A 12893-nucleotide genomic window follows, 5' to 3' on the forward strand; every position below is an offset into this window, starting at 1 on the left:
CATTGTGATTTTGATTTGCATTTCCCTGATGATTAGTGATGGGCATCTTTTCATGTCTGTTGGTCATCTGTATTTCTTCTTTGGAAAAACGTCTATTCATATCTTCTGTCCATTTTTAAAACCAGATTATGTAGGAGATTTTATATAAGTTGTATAAATTCTTTATATATTTTGGATATTAACCCCTGATCAAATATATCATTTGCAAATATCCTCTGCCATAACCTTATGGTGATTTTTGTACGTCATGGCAATTGGTTCTAAAGTGATCCTTTTTTAATTTATTTCCTTCCTACAGAAAATTTCCCAGAAAATTTAACTGGAGGAAAATTGTTGAAATTGAAATTACTTCATGACACTGGAAAAGGAGTGATTGTTCTTGGCTCTAGCAGTTGTTAAGGTAAAGACCATTACATGTGAGCATATTATTAACAATAATAACTACAAATATATTAAAAGTGTAATCAAGAAATAAAGAATATTTGCCTACTAGCATTGCAGTTGTAGTCACTTTAAAATGTTTGTGTAGTTAATTACTTTTCTGATCTCTGAAATTTTAACATAGTTGGTTCATAGAATATATACAAACATAACAGATTGTTGGAGTGTAATTTTACTTCCAGAAGTGGGGAGCATTATCCTGAAAAGTTTATCTTAAATAGCATGGACTTTAGCATCTGTCTTTCAAAAAATTGTTCTCTACAACATATTATCAGAGAACATGATACAGCCTACCAAATGACTACTATGAACAGGCTACCTACTTATAAAAAATTTATTTTTGCCTTAACTGTACTTCAGGAACCAGTTCAAACATTTCCTCTTTCACTATGCCTTCCTTAGTCACTTCCAACTTAAAAGTTTCATAAGGGCAAGACTTGTGTCTTATCCATTGCCTTATCCCCATATCCTCTAGCACATTGTTTTATAAAGAGTATAAATGAGTAAAAGGGGTATACATAAAAGCAGTATAAATACTGCTTAGTATTTGTTGAGTGATAGGCTTTAAAAATGTATGATTTTGAGTATGATTTTGGTCCGTGGAATCCAGATGAGTAGAAAAGAAAAGAAAAAGTGTTATGGACCTTAGTTGGCCTAAGTCTCACAGTGTCATCGGATGTCCTTGACTCAGACGTTCTATTCCATTGTAGTGATGTTCCAACTTTTGCCTCCTCAGCTGAAGATAACGATTTGGGAACATTCAGTAGCAATTCTCCTGAAAGTAAATATGGTCCAATTCTTAGGAGTGTTGAAATTCTAACAGAATAATGCAAATGTTACTCACCGGCAGCACGCAGAACGTTGACAGGACCTGAGAAGTATTCTAGTTAATCCACTTTATTTTACACTAACTGAACAGTACTCACCACCTTCCTCTAGCACAATAAAAGACTCAGGCGTCCGTTCAGGAAGTGGAGGAGGGACTTCATCATCTATCCTTGGAGAAGTTGCTATCCAAAATGCCAGAAATAGACCATAATTTTTCATTAGAAACATCCAAAGGAAATTATTTTTTCTTTTTTAAGATTTATTTATTTGTTTGAGGGAGAGAGAAAGAGCAAGTGAGCATGAGTGGGAGGAGGAGAAAATCTCAAGCAGACCCCATGGTGAGCTTGGAGTCATCATATATGAGGCTCCATCTCAGGACCCTGAGATCATCACCTGAGCCAAAACCAAGAGCTGGATGCTTAAACCACGGTACCACCCAGGTGCCCACCAAAGGAAATTCTTTTTTTTTTTTTTTTTTGACAGAGGGAGGGAGATCACAAGTAGCCAAAGAGGCAGGCGGAAAGAGAGGAGGAAGCAGGCTCCCTGCTGAGGAGAGAGCCTGATGTGGGGCTCAATCCCAGGACCCTGAGATCATGACCTGAGCTGAAGGCAGAGGATTAACCCACTGAGCCACTCAGGCACCTCATTTTTTTTTTTTTTTAAGATTTTTTGCCAAAGGAAATTCTTATATTCTAACCTCGAAGTAAAGTCCATCAAGCATCATTACAATACTTAAGCTGGTATATTTTTACTCAAGGAAAAAGCAAAGTAAATTCTCCCATTTTAATTTGCAAACCCAGGAGGCTTTGCTGCTTCTTCAAAAGTTATTCCCTATTTCCTTTAAAGGCCCCAAAGTGTTTTGGTCGAGTCACTCAGTACCAGTTAACAGAATATAAAACATTATATTAATTCAGGAAGTTTTGAGTTATTTTCTATATAACCCTTTGTTTCATGTACAATATTCAATAAAGCATGATAAAGCACTTTTAAATATGCCAAGGATTCAGTTGCAGAGTAGGTTGAAGTTTAAAGATTTTAGTATCACTTCTTCATTCTACAGTGAAGAATATGGATTTTTTTCCTTTTTACTAAACAATGGTATAACAAGGTTTTCTATTTTTCTACAGAAAAATTCAGAATTTTTATAGAAAAATTCAAATGCTGTTATAAGAAACTGCCACCAGGTGGCACACATGTCAATGATGTTACAATCCCTAAAGCTGGATTTGCTTTTGAAGATAATACTCAGAGAAGTTTAAGGTATTGTGGGTAACTTAAAAAAAAAAAAAAAAAAAAAAACCTTTAAATTATAAGACAGGACCAAAATATATAAAATAAAGAAGCAATTAGATCCAGGTAAAACATTTTAGTCACAAACTACACATCCACACATCTATCTACTAAGAAACGCTGTACAATAAAACACGTTATAGAAAAAAATTCTTTTCTACGTCCTATTTAGGTAAAATGTCATTCATAAACTTCTGATAATATATCTGGAGAGTTAAGCTTGCTCTTTTCTTCACCTTCTTCCCTATCAAGCTATTATAACTATCTCTAGGAGGATGCTTACTTTTTAACTTTTAAACCACTCAATAAAACAAAAACAATAAGCATAATATGCAAACATCCAGGACAATAAAGGTGAAAAAAAATGAAAGTAAAGGGGAGTATAAGATGATAGTACCACACAGCATATAAATGCATGTTCTCATCTACTACGTTATTATGCAAGGATGGGAAGAAATCAGGTCCCCCTTTACCAGCTCCTGCAGAAGAGAACTGAAGGCTTAATGATCTGTTCAGTTCAGTGCAGCCACATGGTTGAGCAAAAATGTCCTGAGGGACCACGCAGTGCTGTGGATCAAATCCTTTCTGCGGCTTCTTTGCTTTTGTTCCTTTGCTTCTGCCTAGCAAGGGGGAATTGTTGACCTCTGATAAACATCCCGAGGAATGGGGATTGCCTTCTTTAGGGACACTCTTGCTGCCATAGAGCCTGTCTCCGTTGCTGCCTCTTTCATCAATGATTACATGTTGCTATTTTTTAACTCATCCCATCATGAAAACCCTTGGGGATTTATTTCTTTGAGGAGGAGAAGGAAGGAGGAGAAAGAAGCTGAGAAAGACAAGGGGGAGCATGAAAAGAAACCAAATCTTCTATAGAGAAGAGTGAAATCTAGAATGCCATATAAACTTCGAAAAAAACTTACCTACTACTGCTGTCTCTGGGTTTGGAGAGGGGTATTGGGTCGGAGGACTCAGTGCTAAAGAATCACGTGAATTGTAAGAAGAAAAAAGGGTTGTAGAAGATGCTGGCAATGAGGAACAAGGCAAAATGTTTCCATCTGGCTTCTCAGATAAATCAAGAGACATCTTAGAACCAGCGCTACTAGGAGACAATGATAAGAAATAAGGATCTTCTACAGACATGTAAGAATATACATGAAGAGGCTGAGAGTCCGGCCCCTTTGCAACAGAGGCGCTGCACATTTGGGGCTGAGAGTCTGACAGCAGTGAATAATTCTGTTCTGCCAAAGAAGCATGCCTCGCTTTTTGAGCCTGTGCGAGATAAGAACTGTGGGGTAGAGATTCCAAACAAGAAACATTTTCCTTGATGTCCAACTCCTCGGTGTCTCTCTGTTGTGTCAGCTCAAAGGGCGTTGATTTGGTCCGTATTATTGGCGCCTTTGCATTAAAATACCTTCCTGCCACATCGGCAGCTTTAGAATTTGGACGCGCTCCAAACAAAATGGCACTCCAGTCTAAACTCTGATGCTTCTGAAGAGGCTTCCCAGCTATTGGAAATGCCTTGGTCTCCCAATGTGTGGTTATGTTGGCATTTTTGTTACAACTACAGTTTAGTTCCAAAAGGTCAAAAGCACGTTTCTGTTCACCACCGTGCAAGGCTAACCTTTCCTTTTCACTTCTGTCAGAAGTCCTGAAGTCAAAAGAAGAAACTTCTGCACTTTTCACCCTTAGCCTTGGTTTGCTCTCTTGTTTCATCATCTCTGCTTCTTTTAAGCTGCTGAAACAAAAACAAAGGAAGGATAACACCACACCCCAGAGAGGTCTCCTGTTAGCATCACATCAGTGAGACGAACACCGGGGTGTGTAAAATTGTGCTCACCTTTTTGGTAAATTGGGAGAATAAGACTCTGTTTCTAGAATGGGATTTTGCTTAAGAACGGAATCCTGTGCTTGAATCTTCAAGAGAAATAAGGAAGACATTGGTTTTTAGTGAAAGAAATGGCAATATTTTAACATTTCATAAAGTTGAGAAGTTACTTTTCAGAAAACATAAGATTTAAAATCATTCACAAAGGAGATGAGTTTCCAAAATATTGAGTCCAACACGAACCTTTTCGCCTACCAAGATCAAAGGATTAATAGTGTTATAGAACCTAGAAAGTGTTCACTTATAGTATCAAATGTGGCACTTTTTTTTTTAAAAGATTTTATTTATTTTATTTGACAGAGAGAGAGATCACAAGTAGGCAGAGAGGCAGGCAGAGACAGAGGGGGAAGCAGGCTCCCTGCTGAGCAGAGAGCCCAATGCAGGGCTCGATCCCAGGACACCGAGATCATGACCCAAGCCGAAGGCAGCGGCTTAATCCACTGAGCCACCCAGGCGCCCCAAATGTGGCACTTTTAACATGTCTTTGGGGGTAACTTTTAAGAACAATCTACCTTCAGAAATGACATCATCTCAACTCTTAAATTATTATTGGCTCTTAAATAATTATTGGCTTGCAGATCCATTTCTCCAGTCTCTGTCTCCATTACCACATGGTATTCTCCCTTTGTGTCTCTGAGTCTCTGTTGTTTTTTTTAAAAATAAGGACCAAGCCATTGTGATAGGGCCCACCTGAATCTAGTATGAGCTCATCTTAACCAATAACATCTGTAAAGTCTCATTTCCATATAAGGTCACATTCACAGATACCAGGGATTAGATTTCAACATGTCTTTTTGAGAGCCATAATCAAACCCATAACAGGGGGAATCCTACAATGGTTGATGACATTTAAAAAATGCATATAAACATTTCTAAATTCAGGATATAGTTTACAAATTGGTGGTATCTAAGATTCTACATAACATATTTCATAATGCAATAATTGCTATGAATAAAAAGAATGGCTGACAAGTGTGTGGGAGTATGATTTTAGGTTGAGTGGTCAGAGAAGATTTCCTTATGCAGGTGACATTTAAGTAGAGCACAATTACTTAGAAAGAGCCAGTTATGCAAAATCTGGAGTAAGAGTATTTCAATCAGAGGTAATAGTAATTGTAAAAGGCTGGAATTGAAAACAAGCTTGGTATGCTTAAGGAATGACAAGAAAACCAGTATAGCTAGTAGGTTGTAAGGAAGAAAGAGGTAGAACAAGATAAGTATAAGGACCTAATAAGCACTTAGTAATTTAAGAGTTGAGATGATGTCATTTCTGAAGGTAGATTGTTCTTAAAAGTTACCCCCAAAGACATGTTAAAAGTGCCACATTTGATACTATAAGTGAACACTTTCTAGGTTCTATAACACTATTAATCTTTTGATCTTGGTACGCAAAAAGGTTCATGTTGGACTCAATATTTTGGAAACTCATCTCCTTTGTGAATGATTTTAAATCTTATGTTTTCTGAAAAGTAACTTCTCAACCTGATTGCTGGCAAACACCAGAAACTAAGAAGAAGCTAGAAAGACTCGCTAGAGCTATGAGAGAAAACATGGCCTTGCTGACATGTTGATTTTGGACTTCCTACTTCCAGAACTATGAGAAAATAAAATATTTTAAAAGAAGTATCAGTTGTATGCAGTGTGTTGCATTTAAAATTTAAGATTTTTTTCTTATTTTCTTATTTACTTCTTAAGAATGTGGAAGTGCAAAGCAGGGGGACTGGGAGAAAGAGGAGCAAGCTCCTCACTGAACAGGGAATCTGATGAGGGACTCTATCCCAGGACCCTTGAATCATGACCTGAGCCAAAGGCAGATGCTTAATTGACTGGGCCATTCAGAGGCCCTGAAAATACATTTGTTTTAAGTTCTCCTGAGTTTGTGATATTTGTTACAGCAAGTCTGGTAAACTGATAAGAGACATGAATACCCCACTTTCAATAATGGATAGATCAGATAGAAGATCAGTAAGGAAATAGATGACAGACATGAACAACACCATAAACCAATTAAATCTAACAGCACATACAGGACACTCCACATTATATTATACACATTCTTCTCAAACTTGTGTGGAATAATGTCCAGGATAGAACACATGGTAGGCCACAAAACAAGCCTTAATAAATTTTAAAAGATTAGAGTTATGCAAACTATCTTTTCCAATTATAACAAATTGAGACTAAAAATTAATAACAAAAGGAAAACTAGAAAATTCACAAAAGTGTGCAAGTTAAACAACTAATGGGTCAGAGAAGAAATCACAACAGAAATTAGAAAATATTTAAAAGTGAACAAAATCACAGCATACCAAAATGTATGAGATATAGTGAAAGTGATATTCAGAGGGAATTTATAGCTATAGATGCCTACTCTTAAAAAGAAAGATTTTGGGTGATACACTATATGTTAATTAATTGAGTTAATTAATTAATTAATTGAATTTAAATTTTTTTAAAAAGAAGAAAGATCTCAAATCAATAACTTAGCTTTAAACTAGGAAAAAATGAAAAAACTAAACCAAAGGCTAGCAGAAGGAAGGAAATATTAAAGATTTGAGCAGACATAAATGAAGTAGAGACTAAGAAAACAATGGAGAAAATCAATAAAACCAAAAGTTGATCCCTGGAAGAGATCAATAAAAGTGACAAACCTTAATTAGATTGACTAAGGAATAAAGAGAAGACTCAAATTACCAAAATCTCAAATTACAGAAATAAAAATGGGTACATTACTACCAATTTTACAGAAATAAAAAGTATTATAAGACTTTTTATGTGATCAACTGCACACCAACAAATTGTACAACCTAGATGAAATGGACAAATTCCTAGAAACACATGACCAATAAAAACTGACTCAGGAAGAAATAGAAAATCTGAATAGACCTACAACTAGTAAGTAGACTGAATCAGTAATCAAAAGACCTTCTGACAAAGAAAAGCCAGGACTAGATGGTTTCATTAGTGAATTCCACCAATCCTTTAATGAAGAAATAATGCCAGTCTTCCACAAACTCTCCCAAAAAATTAAGTAGGAGAGGATATCCACTAAGTCATACTGTGACACCAGCATTGCCCTGATACCAAGGCCACACAAAGATACTACAGGAAAAAGAAGACTATAGATCCATATCACTTATGATTATTGATGCAAAGTCCTCAACAAAATACTCATATTCAGTATCATATTGAATCAGTAAAAGAAGAAGGAAGAAGGAAGGAAATATTAAAGATTCAGTATCATACTGAATTCAGCATCATATTAAAAGGATTATATACCATGATTTATTCTGGGAATAAATCCCCCAGAATGCAAGGATTGTTCAACATACAAAAATCAATCAATATAATGCACCACATTGATAAAATAAAGGGGAAGACTCCCTTTGGAAGAAAATCATTTGACAAAATTTATGATAAAAACAACAATTCAGAATATATGGAGAACTCCTAAGACTCAACAACAACAACAACAAAACCCAATGCAAAAACGGGCTAAGGACTTATATAAACACTTTCCAGAGATTATAAACAACAGCCAATGAGCACATGAAAAATACTCAACATCACTAATCAGGAAAACACAAACCAGAACCACAGTGAGATATTATACCCATTAGATGGTTACCATAAACCAACAAACAAACATAGAAAATAAAAAGTGTTGCTGAGGATATGGAGAAATTGGAACCTTGTACATTGCTAGTAGGGATGTAAAATGGGGCAGCTGCTGTAAAAAACAGTATGGCAGTGCCTCAAAAAATTAAACATAGAATTATCATGTGAGGAGCACCTGGCTGGCTTGATCAGAATAGCATGTGACTCTTGATCTCAGGGTCATGAGTTCAAGCCCCAGGTGGAGTGTAGAGGTTACTTTAATAAATACTTAAAAAAAAAGAAAAAAGAAAAAAGAATCATCACATGACCCAGCATTTCCACTTCTGCATATATACCCCCAAAGAACTGAAAACAGGAACACAAAAAGATATTTACACACTCATGTTCTTAGCAGTATTATTCATAATAGCCAAAAGGTGGAAGTAAACCACCTATTAACCAATGGGTGTATAGAGGAACAAAATGTGGCATATGATGGAATATTATTTAGCCTTAAAAAGGAAGGAAATTCTGATACATTATGACATTGATGAACCTTGAGGACATTATGCTAAGTGAAATAAGACAGACACAAAAGGACAAATATCATGTGATCCCACTGATACGAGATACCTAGCGTACTCAAATTCATAGATACAGATGGTAGCACAGTGGTTGCCAAAGATGGGGGAAAGGGAGAAAGGAATGGGAAACTCTAAAAGGTATAAAGTCTAAGTTTTTCCAGGTAAAAATAATTCTGGAAATGGATGGTGGTGATAATTGCACACTATTAATGTTCATAGTATCATTGAACTATACATATAGAATTAGTTAAGGTGGTTAAATTTACGTGTATCTTACCACAGTTTTTTAAAAACATTTTATTTTAGAAAGAGAGAGTGCACGTTCACATGTGCAAAGGGGATAGGAGCAGAGGGGGAGGGAGAGGAAAAGAGAATGAATCCCAAGCAGACTCTGTGCTGAGCATAAGCCCTATGGGACTTGATCCCACAACCCCAAGATCATGACCTGAGCTAAAACCGAGAGTCAATGCTTTTACTACAACGTAGAAATTTTGAAAAAAAAAAAAAAGTAGGCAAGGGACTTGGATATATATTTGTCTGAAAAAGATATGCAAATGACCAATAAGCACACAAAAATATGATGCTCAACATCAACTATTCATTAGGGAAATGCAAATCAAAACCATTAAATACAACTTCACACCCATTAGGATGGCTATTATCTTAAAAACAAAGCAAAAAGCAAAAACCAGGAAATGCCAAGTGGTGGCATGGATGTGGAAAAATTGAAACTCTTATGAATTGCTAGTGGGGATGTAAAATTTTGTAGCCACTGTAAAAAACAGTATGGCAGTACCTTTAAAAACTAAACCTAGAATTACTGTATGATCCAGAAATTTCTGGATTCTTCTGGGTATATATCCCAAAGAATTTGAAGTAGGGACTTCAACAAATATTGGTACACTATTTTTAAAAAAGGTTTTATTTATTTATTTGATAGAGAGAGCACGCAAGCAGGGAGAGAAGCAGACTCCCCACTGAGCAGGGATCCCAATGCAGGACTCCATCCCAGGACCTTGGGATCATGACCTGAGCTAAAGGCGGACACTTAACCAACTGAGTCACCCAGGTGCCCCTGCATACTAATTTTTATAGCAGCATTATTCACAGTAACCAAAAGGTGGAAACAATTCAAGTGTCAATTGGTGGATGAATGAATAAGCAAAATGTGGGATATACACACAATGAATATAATACAACCATAAAAAGGAATGAAATTCCTAAATGCATACTAAAAAATGCATACTAAAAAAATAGATGAATCTTAAAAACATGCCACATGAAATAAGCCAGATGTAAAAGATAAATACATGATTCCACTTTTATGATGTACCTATAATAAGCCATTTTATAGAGACAAAAAGTAGAATAGAAATTGCTAGGGGCTGTTGTAGGAAGCATGGAGAGTTTCGGTTTAGGATGATGAAAAATTTCTAGAAATAAATAGTAGCAATGGTCATGCACATAGGAAGGTACTCACTGCCACTGCATCATACACTTAAACATGGGTAAGGTGGTAATTTTTTCCACTGAGATACAATGATATATTTGACTGTAACAGAAAATATGAATGGGGGAAGTGTTTTCTCCTCCTATTTTCTGGTATAGATTGTGTAAAATTCATGGTAATTCTTCTCTAAACATTTGGCTAGAATACTCAAATTATGTGGGCCTGGAGACTTCTTTTTTGGGAGTTTTAAAATTACAAGTTCCATTTCCTTGACTGTTATGGGGCTATTCAAATGATCTCTTTCATGTTGAGTAAGCTGTGGCAGTTTGTGTTTTATGAGGAAGCAATCCATTTTGTCTAAGTTGTCAAGTGTAGATGTGTCCAGTTCATACTATATTCCTTTATTATCCTTTTGATACCTACAGAGACTCTAGGGCTCTCCCATTTCACTCCTGATATTGGTCATTTCTATCTTTTCTCCTCAGCAGTCTTCATAGAAGTTTTGTCAACTTTATTGATTATTTTGGCTCTTTTTTTTTCACTGTTTTTCTGTTTTCAGTTTCATTGATTTCTGCTCATTATTTCTTTCCTTCTCTTCTCCTTGAGTTTATTTTGCTCTTTCCCTCTCTTAAGGTGGGAGCCCAGATTGTTAATTTTGAGACTTTTACTGTTTTCAAATGTTTACATTTAGAGAGCTATAAACCTTCCTCTCAAAACTGCTGTAGCTTTGTCCCACAAATGTCGCTGTGTTGAATTTTCACTTGTATACAGTTCGATGTGTGGTTTTTCCAAAAATTTCCTAAATACCCATCACCCATTTAGCCCATCTCCATCAACCCTCAAGTTGTTATCTATGGTTAAGAGTCCTTCATGGCTTATTTCCCTCTCTTTTTGCCCTTCTCCCACATTCATCTGTTTTGTGTCTTAAATTCTACATATGAATGAAATCACATGGTATTTGTTTTTCTCGGATTGACTTGTTTTGCTTAGCATAATACACTCAAGCTCAGTCCACACTGTTGCAAATGGCAAGATTTCATTCTTTTTGATGGTTGACTAAAAAAATATATATATATATATGTACACACACACACACACACACACACACACCCCAAATATATACACACACACACACACACACACACAGGATATTCGTTTTTTTAAATTTATTTATTTTCAGCATAACAGTATTCATTATTTTTTCACCACACCCAGTGCTCCATGCAATCTGTGCCCTCTATAATACCTACCACCTGGTACCCCAACCTCCCACCCCCCTGGGCATTCTTTTTGATGGTTAGTAATCAAAAAGAATGCCCAGTGTGTGTGTGTGTATTTTAGTATATATATATATCATATATATACTATAATATATATTATAGTATATATCATAATAATATATAATATATACTATATATAAAATATGTAAAATACATAATACTGAATATATATATATACATATATATACACACACACACATATATATCAATGTGTTATATTTTCACTTGTATTCAGTTCAATGTGTGGTTTTTCAAAAAATTCCCATGAAACTTCCTCTTTCATTCAATGGATTATTTAGAAGAATATAGTTTAGTTTCCAAGTGTTTGGATCTTTTCCTGTTATGTTTCTGTTATTGACTTCTAGTTTGACTTCACTGTGGTCAGTGCATACATTCTGTATGATTTCAAATCTTTTTTTTTTTAATGTTTGAGATTGTTTTGTGGCATATTTTATATATGCCACATATATTATATATATATATGCCACATGTATATTATATATATGCCACATATATATTATATATATATTTATATATATATTTTACATTTATTGTTTTGTGGCATATTATATATATATATATAATATGCTACTATAAACATCAGAGTACATGAGCCCCTTTGAATCAGTATTTTTGCTCCCTTATTCATGTTTATATGAATATGTAATATATCTTTTTTCCCCATCTTTACTTTAAACCAACCTATATATTTAAAGTATATTTCTTATAGACAGCATATATATGCTATATGCCATATAGCATATAGTTTTAAATATACTCTGCCAATCTTTCTTTTAATTGGTATATTTATACCATTTACATTTAATGTAATTATTGTTATGTTAGGGCTTAACTGTGCTGTTTTGTTTTTTATTTTCTGTTCTGTTTTTCACTTCTCTTTTCTTTCTCCTGCATTTTTAGAATTTCATTTTGATTTATCTATAGAGGTTTTTAAGGTACGCCCTTGTATAGCTTTTGTAGCTTGTTTTGTGGCTCTAGGTATTACATTATATATACATAACCTATCACAGTCCACAGGTGTTATCACTTCACTAGTTCAAGTACAGAAACTTCTCCCTTTGTGTTTCCTAACTCTTCCCTGTTTATAATATAATTGTCTTAAATATTTCCCCTAATACATTTAGAACTACATCAGACTGCATAATTTTTGCTTCGATCATCAAACAATTTAGAAAATTCAAAAAGAAAAAGAAAGCTGGGCGCCTGGGTGGCTCAGTGGATTACAGCCTCTGCCTTCAGCTCAGGTCATGATCCCAGAGTCCTGGGATCAGGTCCCGCATCAGAGCTTGCTTCTCTGTCTCTCTCTGCCTGTCTCTCTGCCTACTTGTGATCTCTCTCTCTCTCTGTCAAATAAATAAATAAATAAATAGATATCTTAAAAAAAAAAAAAAAAAAGAAGAAGAAGAAAAAGAAAGCCTATTACATTTACTCATGGTTTTCCTTATCATGTTCTCCCTTTCATCACTTCCTTTCTGCTTAGAAAATTTTCTTTGTCATTTTTTAAAAGATAGGTCTAC

General features: G+C 35.2%; 1 protein-coding gene across 4 annotated transcripts in view; it reads right to left on the minus strand.

The window, feature by feature from the left end:
- PTPN22 (protein tyrosine phosphatase non-receptor type 22) overlaps nucleotides 1-12893 on the minus strand; it is a 58156-nt gene that overhangs the window by 16412 nt on the left and 28851 nt on the right. For 2 of the 4 annotated variants that reach the window (XM_059138358.1, XM_059138355.1), the window contains 4 exons: nucleotides 4397-4473; nucleotides 3480-4294; nucleotides 1368-1451; nucleotides 1086-1216 (listed from right to left, as the gene is read on the minus strand). In XM_059138358.1, the coding sequence (XP_058994341.1) occupies nucleotides 1086-1216; nucleotides 1368-1451; nucleotides 3480-4294; nucleotides 4397-4473 (1107 nt within the window). The remainder of the gene's footprint in view (nucleotides 1-1085; nucleotides 1217-1367; nucleotides 1452-3479; nucleotides 4295-4396; nucleotides 4474-12893) is intronic. The other 2 variants (XM_059138357.1, XM_059138356.1) reach the window with 2 other exon arrangements.

This window comes from Mustela lutreola, chromosome 10 (assembly GCF_030435805.1).
Source record: "Mustela lutreola isolate mMusLut2 chromosome 10, mMusLut2.pri, whole genome shotgun sequence".
NCBI lineage: Eukaryota > Metazoa > Chordata > Mammalia > Carnivora > Mustelidae > Mustela > Mustela lutreola.